Source organism: Ascaphus truei, chromosome 6 (assembly GCF_040206685.1).
Source record: "Ascaphus truei isolate aAscTru1 chromosome 6, aAscTru1.hap1, whole genome shotgun sequence".
NCBI classification, from domain to species: domain Eukaryota; kingdom Metazoa; phylum Chordata; class Amphibia; order Anura; family Ascaphidae; genus Ascaphus; species Ascaphus truei.
Window position 1 is genome coordinate 41820871 of NC_134488.1, and position 19666 is coordinate 41840536.

The following is a 19666-nucleotide window of genomic DNA, read 5'->3' on the forward strand; positions in this document are numbered from 1 at the left end:
ACAATCCGCTTTCAATGATAAGACGCCCAATTTGCACAGCCGTGCAATGACCAATCGAAGACATTGGCACACGTGAAACATTGAAGGGCACAAGACCACTGTTACCATTTTGGTAAGATAGGCGTGGCAGGGGCTGAGAGGGAAACGAGCAAATTGCAACAAAGAGTATTATCTTCTATGGAAGCAGTAGGGTAATATTAAGAGTGGTGAGTGCTCTATATTACATGTGACCATCCTGTAGGTTTGGAGGGCAGACTGTATCCATGATTTGGGGTCACTTGTGTTCAAAGCCAGGGGAACCCCTGTTTAATTACACGAGGAGGCGGGAACGCATTCATACTAACCCTGTAGCAATGCCAGTTGTAGGGCCGGTTCATCTATTTCTGCCGGGTTTCTGCAAGTCTCCTTTGGCGTGGGTCACGGCACAAACCGTTCACCGCCATTTTCTTCCATCCGTCTTCCACATTACTGCATTTAAACCGAAAACGGGGAGGGCACCGCTGGGTTTTTAGAGACGTGCCACTGGCATTTTGGGATGGCAAATAATTAAAATTGCTAAACTGAGCCGAGTTTCTGCCCTGCCTCTTACCTCCCCGTTTATTACGCTGTGACGCTGTTCCCCTGTACTGGAGCCTACTCATTACAAAGGAGGCGCGCACGCGGGAGACGTCTCTGCTGGATAAATAACATGGGAACTGTCCAGTAATTCACATGCCAGCGCCAGTCTAATCTGCGGTATATTACAGGGTTACACGCAGAAAGATTCCTGTAGGCCACCGACACTTACAGTCTTGGCCCCGTAGGTGGAAGTTAAAGGAAGAGGAGCTCAGTGATAACAGTCGTGCTGAAGCTTTCGTGCATGTAATGTGGAACGGCGTTATCGTGGAACCATTTCGGCGTATGGTGTGCATGCAATAAGTAACTACTCGTGTGCATGTCATAAGCCACGTCAAGTTAGAACCCAACCCAATAACCCGTTATATCCGCAGAGATTCACAATGCGGGATCACACGGGCGGCCAGCTCCAGTCCTCCAGGGCCACCAACAGGTCACGTTGTAAGGATATCCCTGCTTCAGCACAGGTGGCTCAATCTGCGACGGAGCCACTGATTGCGCCACCTGTGCTGAAGCAGGGATATCCCTAATACCTGGCGTTCACTGACCTGATGGTGGCCCTTGAGGACTGGAGTTGGCGACCCCTGCAGTATCCAGTCTCTTAACCCTGTCCCTGCCAGAGGGACGTAGAATGCCTGCATGGCGTGGCAACCCCCCCCCCCCCCTCCTACCCCACCCCCCTCCTACCCCACCCCCCTCCAGGCAGCTAAGGGTTAAAGCAAAAAAAGCGCTTAAAGCAGCAGCACTACCAACAAGGAAACCTCCACTTATTGTAACCCGGACGTCCATTTTGGAAATGTGATGTTTTTCCCATATCTCCCATTTTGTTATATAGTAACCATGGAGGGAGAGGGAGTAGGGGGGGTAGGATCCCTTTTATCAGACCAACAAGTAGTTGAGATGTTACTCGCTTCCCAACCTCTCAGGGTCCTTCATCGGGTAACCCATACCCCCCTACTCCCGCTCCCTCCTTTGTTACTACATGGCAGAAAGGGGACACACAGCCCCCCGCCCTTCTTTGCTTCTCTTGTTACATAAAGATTTCTCTGCTGTGAATCCGCGTGAGATGCGTCTCCCAAGTAGATAGCTCCCTGCCCCTTAACGTTCAGTCTGCGGTCACCGCCAATGTGCAGCTCAGCCGCAAGAGAACATAAAAGCAAGCAGGAAAGAAATCGTGAATACCTGAAAAGCGCGAGAGAGAGAAAGAGAGGTGCAAGACCATTATAACGTCTTTGCAAGAGCCCTGTATCCTGTAGGGAAGTCTGGGAGGCCAATTGCAGTAATACTGCGTGGCTGTAATCTCATATACAATTAACCTCTAGTCCACAGGTGCTAACTCCAGTCCTCCAGCCAACAGGTCAGGTTTTCTGGATATCTCCGCTTCAGCACAGGTGGCTCAATCAGAAGACCTGTGCTGAAGCAGGGATATCCTGAAAACCTGACTTGTTGCGGGGGTCTTGAGAACTGGAGTTGAGCACCCCCTGGTCTAGTCCAACGTAAATGTATTTTTAAAATTTTTATGGTATAATGACCTATACTCACGCCCCTCCGAGCACTCATTTTATCCTGAAGTCCTGCAGTATTTATTGATTTGCTAAGCATTTCTGCGGGGCTTCTTAGAAAATGTCAATTACTGTGGATTTCTTTAAAAAAAAAAAAAAATAGCTTTGCAATTGGGGTTAAACATTTCTTAGTGCTACAAACACATAAGATCCTTATTGAGAGATTAAAAAACGAATCGCTTAACCTGCTATTAAAATGAACAGATTGTTTCACGTTATAATGTTGCAACTCTTGGAGGCCTATGCAGCTCTCCCACTGCAAATTATTCTAAAGAAAGATTGGACAATTAGTAATGAATCCAATAGCGTGGGTTTTGGTCCATGAATGGAATTAAGCGGGATTGTGAATTAAACGGCATTAGATTCCCTTAATTATTGAACCGCTACGATATGGTGTATATTTAAGAGAAACCGCAGAGCGCGAGAAATGGGCCGCAAACAAAAAAGAAACGGATCTTTCTTTGTAATATGATTTCCATTGAACCCTGGGGTGGAAGAGCGATGGAGACGTTGCCCGGTACTGCTGCTTTTTAGCCATCCACGCCACCCAACCAAGTAATTCATTCCATGCATTGTTATGTCAGCGATTAGGATTATTAATAATAATAATAATGCCAGATTTTAGCCGTCACCATTGGTCATTCACCTAACTGCATGCTACGCACTGGCCGCGCAACGCCGGGCAACTCGGCGTATATTCCTAACGATTAAAAAAAAAATGTTTTATTGCTTTCTGTGTTTGTTGTGTTTTATATCTGTTTCCTGCAGGCTTCGTGGACCCGGCCACAGAAACAAGAGGTATAAAATCACTAGTGGGGGGGAAATGACGTAATGACAGACACAAGGTCCTAACAGTAGTTGTTTGTCGGAACCGAAATGCTTTAATTTAACCCGTGTGGATAGAAGATGTAGGATAGATGTAGATCATCCTTAGTGTGTATATTTTAACACCCAAACAAGCTGGGTTGGTTTGATAAATTCCACGACACAAGATGTACGTTCTTAACGCAGGGGGGCTCAACTCCAGTCCCCAAGACACCCACCGCCTCCTAATTCATTGGCATGTGTTGACTTAAGTGGTTGATGCTTTGCTTCCAACTGTGACTTGCTCAGCCTGATTTCCAAACAGCTAAATGTCCACACCATGATCCCAGAGACCTGTTAATGGAGTAGTGCTGGAGGAGACTGGCGATGAGACCATGGGCTTGTCTGTAGTTCAATCCCTGCCAGGACCACTTACATGGCGGGATCCTCAGTGATGTCAATCCCACGGCGTAATTGATGGAAAAAACGTCCTTACGATCATATCCGAAGTAGCAATAGGTTCTCTTGTCCCTCCCACCATCCCATTGGTTCAAGTCCAATGAGTGGCACCTAGAACTCCATTGGTATATGGACCAAAATATTCATTTATGTATTAAATGGGGCGATGTGGCATTAGTGAGACCTTGAATATGCTATGTATTTTCTACAGCTGGAAGCCTTTTTCAGGCACTTGCGAAGCAAAGTATTACTTTCCATTCCCTTAAGACCGTGGTTTTCAACCTTTAAAGAACGGCGGAACCCTTTAAAAATGTATCGTTTCTTCACGAAAGCCACAGGCCACATGCTCTATGCAGATAAACATAGTATTACTGCAGTAGGGCTCGTACCGTGTGTGTGTATATATATATATATATATATATATATAAACACTACACAGTGACATTTGAATTAATAAACAAAAACATATAGCAACAAAATAATAATAAAATGCCACGTTCATTTTTCTCCTGGTAACATTCCACGGAATCCCGAGTGTTCCACGCAGGAACGGTGAAAACCACGCCCTTAAGGGTTTACTAAGTCTTGGTAAGAGAGAGACCTGTAAAACTTACTCATATACTAAGTCAGGGGTGGGCAACTCCAGTCCTCAAGGGCCACCAACATGTCAGGTTTTCAGGATATCCATGCTTCAGCGCAGGTGGCTCAATCAGTCCCAGCTTCCGCGCAGGTGGCTCAGTTGATCCCTGCTTCAGCACGGGTGACTCAATCAGTGGCCACTGATTGAGCCACCTGTGCTGAAGCAGGGATATCCTGAAAACCTGACCTGTTGGTGGCCCTTGAGGACTTGAGTTGGCCGTCCCTGCACGAAGCACCAACCCAGCTTGTTTCCTCTGATTTTAGCGAATAACCTTTTTCTTGCAGAATGATTTACATCTCATTTCATCTAAACGCGCCGCGTTCTCGTGCGGTCTGTCCCCCAATGTTCTGGTAGAAATTCGCAGCGTTGGCGATTTTATTTTGATATGCAACAGTGCGGCACTTCCCATTTTCTTGGCCGGGCGAAGGTACCACTTTGTGGCTCGGGGTGGGACATTGGTTTCAACGTGCCGGAAATCAGGAATCCGCTTATAGTGAAACCGGCGCAGAAACGCGTGGGTGAGGAGCGCCCATGCGAAGTATGGCAGCTGGGTTTGGCATTAACAGATATTTGAGTTGTCAACAACGAATCGCGTCGGCGCTTAGTAAATCACCACAAAACGCTCTCTGCACCGGCTGTGGTAACCACAGCTCTGCTTGATCATGTGACATCACGGGTGAGGGGAACGTAAGTGAAGGACTCGGTGACGCAGCGGGAGGGCCAGGCTCGGTGACGTGGCAGGAAGGCCAGGCTCTGTGACGCGGCGGGAGTGACAGGCTCGGTGACGCGGCGGGAGGGACAGGCTCGGTGATGCGGCGGGAAGGCCAGGCTCAGTGACGCGGCGGGAGGGACAGGCTCTGTGACGCGGCGGGAGGGACAGGCTCGGTGATGCGGCGGGAAGGCCAGGCTCGGTGACGCGGCGGGAGGGACAGGCTCGGTGACGCGGCAAGAGGGACAGGCTCGGTGATGCGGCGGGAAGGCCAGGCTCGGTGACGCGGCGGGAGGGACAGGCTCGGTGACGCGGCGGGAGGGACAGGCTCGGTGATGCGGCGGGAAGGCCAGGCTCGGTGACGCGGCGGGAGGGACAGGCTCGGTGATGCGGCGGGAAGGCCAGGCTCGGTGATGCGGCGGGAAGGCCAGGCTCGGTGACGCGGCGGGAGGGACAGGCTCGGTGACGCGGCGGGAGGGACAGGCTCGGTGATGCGGCGGGAGGGACAGGCTCAGTATTGTGGCGTGAGGGCCGACACGGTGACACGGCGGGAGGGCCAGGATCGGTGACGCGGCGGGAGGGCCAGGCTCGGTGACGCGGCGGGAGGGACAGGCTCGGTGACGCGGCGGGAGGGACAGGCTCGGTGACGCGGCGGGAGGGACAGGCTCGGTGACGCGGCGGGAGGGACAGGCTCGGTGATGCGGCGGGAAGGCCAGGCTCGGTGACGCGGCGGGAGGGACAGGCTCGGTGACGCGGCGGGATGGCCTAACTCCGTGACACGGCGGGAGGGACAGGCTCAGTATTGTGGCGTGAGGGCCGACACGGTGACACGGCGGGAGGGCCAGGATCGGTGACGCGGCGGGAGGGCCAGGCTCGGTGACGCGGCGGGAGGGACAGGCTCGGTGACGCGGCGGGAGGGACAGGCTCGGTGACGCGGCGGGAGGGACAGGCTCGGTGACGCGGCGGGAGTGACAGGCTCAGTGACGCGGCCGGAGTGACAGGCTCGGTGACGCGGCGGGAGTGACAGGCTCAGTGACGCGGCGGGAGTGACAGGCTCAGTGACGCGGCGGGAGTGACAGGCTCGGTGACGCGGCGGGAGTGACAGGCTCAGTGACGCGGCCGGAGTGACAGGCTCGGTGACGCGGCGGCAGTGACAGGCTCGGTGACGCGGCGGGATGGACAGGCTCGGTGACGCGGCGAGAGGGACAGGCTCGGTGACGCGGCGGGAATGACAGGCTCGGTGACGCGGCGGGAGTGACAGGCTCGGTGACGCGGCGGGAATGACAGGCTCGGTGACGTGGCGGGGTGGCCTGACCCCGAGAAGCGTGTAGCATATGTATTTATGGAAGCTTTGCATTTCGAAATAATGTGAAACCGTCTTCCCCATTTTCAGGACGATTTAGGGCCATATTCACTTAACAGTCTTAAAGATCGGGACACTATAGCACAGAAACTTTCATTGACTTCCTAGTTTAATGAATAACCCCCTAAGAGAAGTAATGGGGGTGGTGCGGACAGGAGGGGAAATGTACGTGATCGATAAAGGGGAAGAACATAATTATGAGATCATATGAGAACGACATGGATCCAAAGTAAAAAATATACGTGCCCTTTTCCAAATGGCAGTGATATGCTTAACGGGATGTAAAGACGGCTGACATCTTTAAAACAATCTCACAAGTATTTTTTTTAAACAAAATAATTCCATGGCAAAAAAAAGCGTTTTTTTCTCCCCCACAATCTTTATTGGATGTTTTTTTGGTGATAAGACTGTTTGTCAGTCCTCAATGCCCTAGGTAAATGTGTCCGGTTTTGCCGTTTTTCCTTTGCAAATTAGCATGTTGCCATCATTGGTTAAACAGATCAACAGAAGGGTCTGACCGGTGTGAATCCAGTGTTCCCGGAGAAAGGTGAAGCATTGAGACAAACGGTTACATTAAGCGGCTTAAATCTTCCTACAAAAGCCTGTCACACTGACGCGTTGTTTGTTCCCCTCTACTACATAGCAGTTCCTCCTTGTTTTGAAACTGGGGGGTCCCCCCCTGAGCCAAACACCATTATTTTCAGCTCCGAGGACCCCCCTCCCCCCCCGTGGTTCACGAGATACTTACCTGTGAAGTAACCGGGTTTACGTCTCCCTGAGGGGAAACAAAATGGCTGCCAATCATCGGCAGTGGCTTCCTATTGGACGGCCATTTTAAATCCCCTTTAAAAACCAGTAAGTGATGCCGGTAACTTCACCGGCGAGTAGCTCGGGATCCTCGGGTTTCCAGGGAGCAGAGAATAGTGCGGCTCAGCTCCACTTCTGAGAAAAACAAAACAAAGGTTATTTGGGGTGGATCGGTCCTTTAATATGGCCCGTTAAAGCCCTGTTAGTCTCAATAAAATCCAGTGATCCATCATTTTCATAGGGGCGGCCAACTGCAGTCCTCAAGGGCCACCAACAGGCCAGGTGTTGGGGATATCCTTGCTTCAGCACAGGTTGCTGAATCAGTGGCACAGTCAATGACTGGTCAACTGCAGTCCTCAAGGGCCACCAACAGGCCAGGTGTTGGGGATATCCTTGCTTCAGCACAGGTTGTTGAATCAGTGGCACAGTCAATGACTGGTCAACTCCAGTCCTCAAGGGCCACCAACAGGCAAGATTTTCAGGATATCCCTGCTTCGACTGAGCCACTGATTGAGCCACCTGTGCTGAAGCAGGGATATCCTTAAAACTTGACCTATTGGTAGATAAGCTAACCGCTTTTTTAAGGGCCGTTTTCTACTTTAAAAATGCGTTTTCCTCTCCGCCTTTTCAACTTCCGTTCAGTTATTTCTGGATCCCGAACTGATATATAATGGAAGCAATAGATGTAGTATATATTTTCTGATAGTTATTCACCTCTTATTTGCAGTTAATACCTACATTTGCGATGCAATTAAACGCATCTTAAAGCCGCAGTCGCATCTAACCAAGCCTGTTTTTTCACAAGACTGGGAGCAGGGGGGTAATTCGGAGCTGAACAGCACTATTGGCAGCCCATGAGATACTCACTGGTGAAATTATCGGGCCTCACTTCCTGTTTTTTAAAGGAGATTTAAAATGGCCGCCCCACATGAAGCCACGACCGATCATGTAGCAACTTCCCATTGGCCTGAGATTTGGCAGCCATTTTGTTTCCCCAGGATGGCGATTTAAACCCAGTAACTTCACTGGTAATTATCCCAGGACCGTGTGGATCCGTTGATATGTTAATAGCGTGGTTCAGATGTTGGGGGGGGGGGGAGGGATTCAATGCTGTAATAATCAGAGGCAAGAAAACCCCAAAACGAGTAGATGGGACTGCGACTTTAAATTCTGAAAAGGGTTAATAATTAGAAGCAATAATAATAATAATATATGTACAGGTAAATAACACTGACCATGTATGCAGCCGTCTACCGATGAGTTATCAGGCAACATGCGTTCTTGTCCCAGAGCTAGCAAACTAAAGTTTGTAACGCTAGGGAAGCCGTTATTTTGCTAAGTGCTTTGTCTTTGTAGGCCCCTGTGTGTGTTTGGGAAGCGTGGCCTGAGATTGCAGCAGTTTGAGATGCGACACGCTTTGCACCGAGCTATAATCTAGTTAAATGTAGCTTAATCTTTCATGCGAGGCGCAGAACTGGCTCCATCAGCCCCGGGGGGCGGGGGGGGGGGGATTGAACCGCGCGTCGCGCACCAGATAAGGGGATTAATTAGCCGTTAGGTGCTCGTTAATATTCTCCCTTCACACTGCTATGAAGGCACCTCATTACATGCTGCCAATTAGTGCTGTCGCGTGCTGGTTCTTTTATAACAAATTCCCTGTGTATTAGATAAAAGGAAGAGGGGAAAAAATGAGTTCCCCACCGCGGTGGGGTTGTCGAGGACGATTTGAAAGGGAAGTGGATGCAGGGCACGGACTCCCAGGGGAGGTTAATGCAGGAAAGAGGTGTAAAAGAGCAGACAGGGAGTCATTAACGAGTCTGAAAATCAAGTATGTAGCACAAAGTATCTGACGTCTTTTTTTGTAGTGGTGAACCACATTTTAGCTCCTTATTACGTGACCACGTGCACGTGGATCCCTGGAGTCCACCCCAAACTTCCTTTAGTGTCACGTCCTCAATCTCCAGAACCTCGGAGCTCGGTGAACGTTTGCTGCCAAAATATTTGCCCATGCTTGGGGAGAGGGCATGTTTTATAAGCAGTGCTAAGCCGTGGGACATCCTTACAGCCCATGCATGGGGCCTAATATCTTAGCGCTGCTTAGGAAATGGGGGCTTGAAGCTGAGCTGGCAGAACCCTTTGGAACAGCAGCTGGGTTTTATTTTTAGTCCGTGGTATCCAATTTTGACTTAGACCAAGGGTGGCCAACTCCAGTCCTCAAGGGCCACCAACAGGTCAGGGTTTAAGGATATCCCTGCTTCAGAACAGGTGGCTCAATCAGTGGCTCAGTCGAATACACTGGTTGAGCCACCTGTGCTGAAGCAGGGATAGCCTTAAAACCTGACCTTGAGGACTGGAGTTGGCCACCCCTGACGTCGGTGGACACTCAAGCAGGCAGCATGCCCTAAAGGTTCTGACAGCAAGGGTTAATCTCACTCAACCCTTGAATACGTGGCTCCGTGGGCATGGTCAGTTTGCTTCCTACGTGCCAGCTTTTCCCATAGCACAATAACACAACACATGATGGCAGTGGCTCTTTGACCTCTCCGTGGGCAGAGCTGCGGCCTTCACCCGGGGTTTTGAGAGCCGCCGCTGCTTCGTGGACTCGTCTGTGGCCTCCTTATGGGGCTACTTACATAGTCTGTTTCCGTAACGGATCAGCCGTGGAACCGCCGCCGTAAGATTTGTCCACAGCACATTGCGTTCTGTATTGAGGTCTCCCGTGTTCTAACGCTGGTCTTCTCCCGCCTCCAGACTTTGGACGGACGCATCGTGGTACATGGCCACATCCGGATGTCCTCTCTCACCCTGAAGGACATCCAGCACACCGACGCCGGGGAGTATTTCTGCATTGCCAGCAACACCATCGGCCAAGACACACAAGCCATGTACTTCGAAGTGCAGTGTAAGAGCTGTGTTCTTTCTGTCCTGTGCGCTTCAGCCACGTAAAACTCCAGTGCCACTTATAGATGTATTCACACTTATAGTGCGACAGTCTTACTTACCCAAATGAGCGGCACTGTGTTTCTCAGCGCCAGTAGCAGTCTTATGGCACAAGCTGCTTAGTAAATAGGGCCCTTTATCCTTGTTTTAAACATGCCACAAAAGTTCTACAACGTCCATAACTTTTCCCGTGACTTGCGTTTGGACGCGGTGCGCACCTCTGCGGAGGCGAGAAGCCGCACGAGTCCCTATTTAGAGTCGTACATTGCGAAATGTGCGTAGGATAAATAAATATATGTTGCTACTTATAGTCCCGGAGAGTATAATTGCGAATTGCGCCTGAGCAGTGATCATTGCGTAACTTAGGCGGCAAGTGTAAAGCAAAGAAAAAAAGCTAAGCGGATTTATCCCGCGCAAAACCCCCAGTATCCTGCGCAGAACGGCCCCTGCGTCCGTCTGCACATTGTCCCAAAAGGGTTTTGCGCTGTAGAAACGGACTTCGCTTTTATTCTTTTAGTAATTATAATATTTTTTATAGTCCTGACAGTATGAAGCGCTGTGCACAGAATTTAGCGGGCGTAACGAGGGCCTTGAAGAACGTAGTCTAATTATACGTAGATAAGGGGACTTACCGTGGACTTAAAGGGCTGACGCCCACGCCAAAGGCTTTGTTGTTTCCATGCAGCCCTTATTGTATACTGTCTTGTGCACAGAATATGTTTGGTGTGTTGCAAAGCGCAAATACTGTTTACATAGAAAACTTGGGCTGACAACCCCCTTTCCCCATACTGGAGAAGATTTCAGTCCCACCTGTTTGAATAGAGCTGAAGTCTTCTCCAGGGCTGGGAAGTGAGTTCACCACATAATGAGCGGGGGAAGTATGATGGTAACAAGTGCGTCTTTTTTTCGTCTCTCTCCAGATGCTCCCAAAATCCAGGGGCCGGTGGTGGTTTATACCTGGGAAGGGAACGCAGTTAACATCACCTGCGAGGTTCTGGCGTATCCCAGCGCCGCTGTGTCCTGGTTCCGGGACGGGCAGCTCCTGCCAAGCTCCAACTTCAGCAACATCAAGATCTTTAGCACCCACGCCGCCAGTTACCTTGAGGTATGACCAGCTGTCATACCACTACTCGGGTACTCGAGTACTCGTGCACATAGAATGGTGTAGCCCAGGGGTGGGCAACTCCAGTCCTTGAGGGCACCAGCAGGTCAGTTTTTATCTCTTCTTGAGCACAGGTGGTGCAGTCTTCGACTGAGTCACTGATTGAGCCACCTATGCTGAAACAGGGATATTCTTAACAACTGACCAGCTGGTGCCCTCGAGGACTGGAGTTGCCCACCCCTGGTTTAGCTTATCTTAGTGCAGTATTCAGTATTTGACCAGAAAAGATGACCTGGGATAAATATCCCGTGTTCAGTTATGTCCTACAGTATATACAGACATTCAGTAAGCACTGCCCCACACGTCTGGAATGCCCTTCCCCTCAATATCCGACTGGCACCCTCTCTATCCACCTTTAAGGCCTATCTTAAAACACACCTCTTTTTTAAAGCATATGAGTAACTCCGTGGCTGATACTTTACACCTCATACACCGACTGTGGCCCCTTGCAGACGTACTTACCAGTATGCCCTCCTACTATCTCTGTACCTCCTTCATACATACCACTTAAATTGTAAGCTCTTCGGGGCAGGGACTCCTTTTCCTAATGTTACTTTTATGTCTCAAGCGCTTATTCCCACTAAGTGTTATATTATTATGTCACGTGTATTACTACTGTGAAGCGATGTGTACATGGTTGGCCCTATATAAATAAAGCTAGAAATACATAATTTGATGCCTCAGTCACGTTGCGGGATCTTTTGATCCATATTCAAGGCCAAAAACTCTAGAGTTCGCCAAACAGGGTTTTATTTACAGGGGATAAACAAAACAACAATAGCCTACTGTCCCTTTAAGAAAACAAATCATAAAATAAAGACCTACTCCTATTTAGGAGACTGTCTATACAGCAGGTCCTTCTCTACTTGGCTGGCCAGCTAAACTGGTTACCAGCCCAAAACACCATCCTGTTTAGGGTTATAGCCTATGCGACAATATCAAAAGTTTTTAGGCATAGAAATATACATTATGAAGTCCTTATCTGTTGTTGGGTACTCTGTCCCACGAGAGTCCAGGAAATCCCTCTTTGGATTCAGCATCTTTGACAGGACAGCCCTGCACCCACACCAGTCCCAGTAGGCCTGGGGAACTGTACCAACCAGCTTCCTCCTGGCTGGGGGAAAAGTCTCTCCTCCTCTCTGGGGAAAACAATCTCAATCAGTGGCAGCCCTCTGCCTGCCTTTTAAACTCCTGTTCATTCAGGAGACCAGCCTGATTTAGCTGCAGATGCTGCTAGCTTACCAGAGGAGTTTAACTGTCTGTAGACTGGAAAGCACACTAGCTGCACAACTCCAGCACATAGAGATAGTCACTATCACAAAATATACATACAATATATATCACCATACATACATACAATATATTATATAAAAGCCTACATGAGGCTTATGTGTGTATTATTTCCACAGTAGTTTTGAATGTTTCTATTCTTTTAGATTGTAAGCTATTCAGAGCTCCTTAGCGACTGTAGGAGTATGTTAATGTTATGTTACCGCTCCTGCCTGCAGACCCCGAATTGCACTGAGTGTATTAAATAAATATTAATAATAACAATAGCCTCTCAATGGCAAACAGTTCTGTGCACATAATTACAGTAAAAGCTGACTATAATCACGCCCGCAGGTAAACCCCGACTCGGAAAACGATTTCGGGAACTACAACTGCACCGCGGTGAACCGCATTGGCCAGGAGTCCTCTGAGTTCATCCTGGTGCAAGCAGGTGAGTTACCACGCCCGTAACTTCCCGTCCTGTAGGGTTTCCGCGGTGCAAGGTCTTCCGCTGTGGATCGGGACAACCTGAACCTCTTAATGTTGAGCCGGTTGTCCAGTGTGTTTGGAGAAGGGGGTGGCCAACTCCAGTCCTCAAGGGCCACCAACAGGCCAGGTTTTCAGCATAGCTCTGTTTCAGCACAGGTGGCTCAATCAGTCCCTGTTTCAGCACAGGTGGCTCAATCAGTCCCTGTTTCAGCACAGGTGGCTCAATCAGTCCCTGTTTCAGCACAGGTGGCTCAATCAGTGAGCCACCTGTGCTGAAGCAAGGATATCCTGAAAACCTGACCTGTTGGTGGCCCTTGAGGACTGGAGTAGGCCACCCCTGATTTACAGCAAAGACACATTTTGTGAAGCAAAATAGGGGTACAACAAATGGAAACCTTCTACCCTCTGTTGGTTATTACAGGAACCTCCCACTCCCCCCTAATAACAATGAACATTTATGGCCATCCCGTGGAGGTTTGATGCTGATGGACATCGGATCTGCGTGTTTGAATGATGGGACACTACATTGGATTTGGGTTGTGTTGGCATCCAGCGCTATTCTTCCCTCCTAGCTCATTCCCAAAGGACAACTACCCAAAACAGTGCAGGGTTTCCTTTATGGTCTGGACAGGAGGTCACCATGAAAGTTGGAGGAGAAGAATGCAGAGCGCGGGACCTTTTAAATTCTGCTTGGGTAGTGCCAAGCGGGATCTCCCATTTACGTCAATGGGAGTATCTTGCATCTGGCCGATCGGGAGTAGCGCACTTGCATGAGTATCTCCCTTTGTGTTGGGTTGGACGCTTGTTAATCTAGTTTCTCACGTGCAGCGTAGCACAGATCTCTCAGGGTCAGAGGTCAACGCCGCCTGAACCACGCAGAATCCATTAACGCAGAGAGGGAACACGCCAGTTTTAGGGTCAAGGGTTGATATATCTCATAATAGCAAGCCCAAATCCTCCCCTTATTTGAAATGGCCCTCTGATAAGGACATGGTAGGATAAGGCTGAAGAAAACACTTTGATTGACAAACACTTACCTATTCAGGGGAATAAATGCATTTTTTAGAGAGAAATGAGTTTGAATCTTTGCTTTTAGCAAGGTTATATTACAAAAAAAAAAAAAGTGGCCAGATCACAGGTATAAAAGATTCTGATTGGTCTGTGTAACAATCCGTCTTGGTTCAGTTGTGAGTATCCCTCCCTCATGGTCGGACCCCTCCCATCTCTTGTGCTCTCTCTCCCCCCCCCCCCCCCTCTCTGCAGATACCCCCTCCTCACCGTCCATACACAAGGTGGAGCCCTACTCGAGCACTGCCAAGATTGAGTTTGACGAGCCCGATGCCACGGGCGGGGTGCCCATCCTCCGATACAAGGCCGAGTGGAGGACCGTGGGAGAGGAGAGGTGGAGCTCGAAGCTGTACGATGCTAAGAAAGGTGAGTGCGCACTGCAGCGCTTCCCGGCGGGTTACAGGGTTTTTGGCTAATATATATATTCTGCCACTAATACACTCAATATCTGGCTCTTTGTTGAAATGCCAGTACCAACCTCACAATCCTAAGACCCAATAGGTGAAATAGCTGTCTGTGAGTAGGTTACTGGCTTTACACTTCTTTAACCCAGGCTGTGTTGAAAAGCTGTGTAATGCTGCAGGGAGAAGCTTACAGGGATCCATGTTACAATGGATAAGAAGCAAAGAGTAATGCACTGTGCTCATTTGCATGTCATTACCCAGAATCCCTGGCTGCAGTGGAAGCGTTGCATGCTAAGGCCTCGTGCATGCTCCCTGCTGGCGTGCTGAGGTGCGCTGAGGCGCAGGGAAAGCGGGTGCTTTCCCTGGCCTTGCGGTTGCTTACCGCACGCGCTGTCAGGGGGCGGGCCGGGGGCGGGCCAGTGACGTCACGGAGCTGGTTCGCCCTCATTGGGCGAACCGCTCATGTGACCGGCCTGTCGCGCCGGCAAGCGGGGGAATTTTAAATTCCCCTAAGACCTGCGCTTCCGCAAGCGCGCGGAAGCGCAGGTGAGCCCCTACTAAAGCCGCTCTAATAGCGGCTGTAGGGGCTTAGTGCTGAGCGGGAGCGCGCGTCAGCACGCTTCCGCCAGCAAGCGCTAAACATGGCCGAGGCCTAAGAGATAATGGGGAAGGGCAGGGTGGCAGACCTGTGTGAGACGTGGGAACGTGCTCACATGGGGCATTTTTATTTGCTGCCTCTTTATTGTAACACTTGTTACGTCTGCATTCTTAACCCCATTCATTGCCAGAGGGGCGAGCAATGCACGGCTCAGGTAATTAATTCCGGTTTGCTGGAAGACATTATATTTACGGGAGACAAAGCCATTAAGTTCTGTGCAAAATATCTATTTAAAACGGACTGGGATTTCACTTTTAAAGGTGCAGTTCCCCCATCGCGCCCCATTGTGAAAGTGAGTTACACCAGATGCGCTTAGAGCGGCAGCCCACGCATTATCCTACATGTGTGTTTTTTGGTAAATCAGTTCTGTACTGTGAGAAAATACTTGTAGCATTTTTAAAAAACAACTTTTAATTTAATTATAATGTAACAAGCATTTCCTATAGCAACCATTTACAAAGTCACGCCCCCTTCCTTTTCTGGAACAGGCTCTGGCACACCCCTTTTTGAGCACTGCCCTCTCTAGCAGTGCACCAATTGTATCTAGTGGCTGCCTGGTCACATGATCTTCCCCACAGAACTTTGAATCTCTGGCCCTCTTCTGCTGCACTAACAGCCATTTAGTGAACCCCCAAGCTGAATCTTCGCCGATCGATCACAGGAGAACGGCTCTATCGGCAACTTAGCTAATTGCTTATCATTGTGGGGATTGTATTGATACACATAATAAAGGTGGGGGGAATAAAATGTAGGAGGGAGGGCAACGGAAAGGGGGGGCAACGGAAGCTTGAACTGTTGCTTTAAAGCAGATTAACCAACGTTAATGTTAGATTTTATTCCTCGTTGTTTTTTTTATTGTATTCAATACAAAGCCTGCAGTAGTGTTTACATGGCAACTCCTGCTGGTTATTATCCCTTTATTCACTCCACCAGGCAGCACAGAGCTGTTTCCCATGGAGACTACAAAGTGTGTTATGATTACAAAATATTTATTTTCTTAATCTCCTTAGATAAAGTGCTTTCGAGGTCTGCCAGTGTCAGCAGGTGCTAGGAGCTGGGCCATATTCCTTTAATTTTGGGGGCTCATTGTTTAAGAATAAAATACACAGTGAGCAGAGAATAGAGCAGGTGTAGCCAACACTAGTCACCAAACAGGTCAGGTTTTAAGGATATCCCTGCTTCAGCACAGGTGGCTCAATCAGTCCCTGCTTCAGCACAGGTGGCTCAATGATTCCTAGCTTCAGCACAGGTGGCTCAATCAGTCCCAGCTTCAGCACAAGTGGCTCAATGATTCCTAGCTTCAGCACAGGTGGCTCAATCAGTCCCAGCTTCAGCACAGGTGGCTCAATCAGTCTTTGAGCCACCTGTTCTGAAGTAGGGATATCCTGAAAACCTGACCTGTTGGTGGCTCTCGAGTACTGGATTACCACCCCCCCCCCCACCCCCCCCTTGAACTAGAGAGATGAAAATAGAAATTTTCCGTTTGGGGAAGAAATCTTTCAGAAAATAAAGAAACAGGCAAACATTGGATTGGCGGAATGTCACCCTCTGTTTTTTTGGGGACCCTGTCAGTGTTTTGGAGGGTTACTTTGCAGACGCCGCTGGAAGGCTGTTTGATGGCGTCTGCAGCCAACTCCTGCTAAGAGGGAATTCATGCCAAGCGCTTTCTGGCTCGGGATAGAGCACAGTGCTAATTAGGCCACGCTGATACTGCACGGGATGCTATAGTTTCACATGCCAGTAATATATCAGGTACCACTGGGACCAGAATGTCCTAATTCAGCAGAGTGTGTCAGCCCCCTCTGGGAACGAGGCCGTAATTAGCATAGTGATGTTAGATCAAGTCATATATTACAAAGCGGCCTGGGAGAAGGCCCCTTTAACCCATGTGCTGCCAAAGCCACACTTTTCAGGCCCTCTTTGAGTTAAAGAGCCATTAAAAAGCAGCAGAATGAAAGCAGCGAGTTCTTTGCAGTTAGCACGGTTATCATTTTTTGGGAAGCCATTTTGACTGTTTAACTCTTTATAAAAAGTAGGTTATTTTTAGGCCCGCTACGAGGTCAGGCACCTATATTCTGTCACAAGAGGTGCCGAGGTCCTTTCTGCACTGGAATAAAACAGTGCCAGGTATTTGTTTGAAGGCACAACCCCTCCGGCTGCTGGAATCCGCCATATTTGTAGCGGCCGGCGCTGTGATTTCCAGTGGGCGTTTTACCGACTCCGCCTGCTTTTCTTCTTTGGCAGCGAGCGTGGAGAGTATCATCACCATCACGGGCCTGAGACCGGAGACGCCCTACACCGTCAGGTTGTCGGCTATCAACGGCAAGGGCCTCGGAGAATACACGCCAGCGTCCGACTTCAAGACGCAGCCAGTCCGTAAGTAAACGGGAGCGCTGCTCGGCCGGGGGCGCGCCCCCTTGTCCCCCCCAGTCGCGCGTCACGGCGCTCTTCCCGCGCATGTCTGAGCAGTAGAGTGATGGTGGTGCTTCATCTGAATCCGGGAGGACCACCCTAGGGGGGGGGCACTGTTTTTTTGTGTATCCAGAAGTTGAACGCGTGGGGGTTTATAGCTGCAGCTAGTGTTTGGGGGGGAGGGGCCCTCTCGACGGAAAATGAGCATTCAACAATGTTGTGTGATGACGTCTGCATCAATCTATGCCTTCAACAGGAGCATGGTGCAATGTATAATGATAGGGAGTATCTCTAGGCCGGGGATGATCAACTTCAGTCCTCAAGGGCCACCAGCAGCTCAGGTTTTAAAGATATCCCTGCTTCAGCACAGGTGGCTCAATCAGTGGCTCAGTCTTCGACTGAGCTACCTGTGCTGAAGCAGGGATATCCTGAAAGCCTGACCTGTTGGTGGCCTTGGAGGACTGGAGTTGGCCGGCCCATTCCTCAGAGTCTACGGTGTCAAAACTACGCCCCGAATTTCTAATCTTTTTTTCCAAAGGAGAGGGGAGAAAACACATTGTGAGCATAAGTTACAGAATAAGGTGGTGTCTCTGACAGTGAAAATGGGTCTCGGGCCCCCTGACCGGACTGTTATAGCTCAAATGTACAAATCGGAGGAAAAACATGACTGAACCCGTGTGGAGAAAACCCCATAACTTCATATTATACCGCAGTGTACTTTTTGGGGTCATATCCTTCTTAAAACGTTTAATAAATAAACCTAGAAGGAAAAAAAACCGCACACGTCCAATCCACGATGCCAAAGCTGTTTGTATAACTATAACGTATCTGTTACGTATATGCACACCGACCAAAAGTCCGTTTTATTTTGATGCTTAATACCGCTTGTTACCGTCGCAGGCTCCGCTAGCACTAAGGAGGATAACTGTGTTTGTGCGACTCAGTTTTCCAAGTAGAAGTGTTTGTGGGAGTAAGGCGGCCGGCAGTATTGATCCACACGGCTCCCAGACAGGACTGGCAGATTACTGAAGTAGCCATCGTTATGGTAACCCGCGGTGGTTAATTAGCGCGAGAGCCCCTCCCCTTTTCACACGCAGCGGATTCAAAGCCACGGCCTCTCCTCCCGCTGGGGTGTTGTGTATGTCCAGCCACAGCGAGCCGCGGGTTGCAATGACGCTGGCTTCATCGGTGTATTGCTATTTAAAGCGGCAACGAAAGCCGGCAATTATTTTATTTTACCGTAGGATAGAAGCAGGGGGCTTCCGGTGCTGAATCCCATTCATTTCAACTCCGGGGACCCCCTGCTTCCGGAGATAGTTACCGCCGCAATAGGTGCCGGTAACCGCTCTGCTCGGCTAGCAGGGATCACGTAATGGCCGCTTTTCAAAGCTCCCGCGCCCCTGCTGGCCAATAGGAAGCCGTGACGTCACCCGGCGCTGCTTCCTATTGGCTCACATGAGGCGGGGGCTTGTAACAGCAGAGAGATACCGGCGCCCCCTTCGGAGGTAAGTAGCTCCGTAAGCAGGGGGTCCCCGGAGCTGAAATTAACGGGGTTCAGCTCCGGAGACCCCCTGCTTCAGTCCTACGGTAAAACAAATCACTTGCGTGGCTTGCTCCTTTAAGTATACTGTAAAACAGCAACACTTTACTGTCCAGCAACACTGCAGAAGCATTAGTGGGCGAAGGGTTTATTACAGCCAAGAGCGTCCTGGATGTAAGGTTTATTATAAGGTTTATTGTAGGGCTTGCACTGCTAGGGGGGACCTGGCAGTCATGGAGGGTATCATTGGTTTCCGTTGTGTAAATGGCTGTTTTCACTTTTATTTTGTTTCCATCCTTCTTTTCTGTCACCCCTGCCTCATCTCACATCTGCTTTTTTGTTTTATTTCGGCCTTATCTCCTTTTCACCCGTCTTGCCACCCACGGGGATACCGCAGATATCTCACATCCACGTAAGTGCCTCTTTGCCATCGCTCTCTCTCTCCGTGACGTCCATTAAACACAGCGCGCTAGACTGTCCCTGCACGCAGCCCGCATATCCCCTCCCCCCCACCCAGTGTTACCCGCGCACACAGGGGGATTGGTGTGCGGAAAACAGCCATGCAGTGTAAGAATAGGGGGCCATGTCTTGCAAATACCATTATGTGTTGCATGTAGAAGGGCTATTGATACATCGCTATGGCAGGGTAGCTTGTACACACATATATTTCTACATATATATATATAGTTCATTCATATCTGTGTGTGTGTGTATGTATGTGTGTATATATATATATATATATATATAATATATATATTAGAGAGA

General features: G+C 49.6%; 1 protein-coding gene across 7 annotated transcripts in view; it reads left to right on the plus strand.

Moving 5' to 3' along the window:
* NCAM1 (neural cell adhesion molecule 1) overlaps positions 1-19666 on the plus strand; it is a 215364-nt gene that overhangs the window by 155091 nt on the left and 40607 nt on the right. For 4 of the 7 annotated variants that reach the window (XM_075604028.1, XM_075604032.1, XM_075604034.1 and 1 more), the window contains exons 9-14: positions 2946-2975; positions 9711-9861; positions 10820-11004; positions 12685-12781; positions 14083-14253; positions 17194-17325. In XM_075604028.1, coding sequence (XP_075460143.1) covers positions 2946-2975; positions 9711-9861; positions 10820-11004; positions 12685-12781; positions 14083-14253; positions 17194-17325 — 766 coding nt within the window. The remainder of the gene's footprint in view (positions 1-2945; positions 2976-9710; positions 9862-10819; positions 11005-12684; positions 12782-14082; positions 14254-17193; positions 17326-19666) is intronic. The other 3 variants (XM_075604029.1, XM_075604033.1, XM_075604031.1) reach the window with 1 other exon arrangement.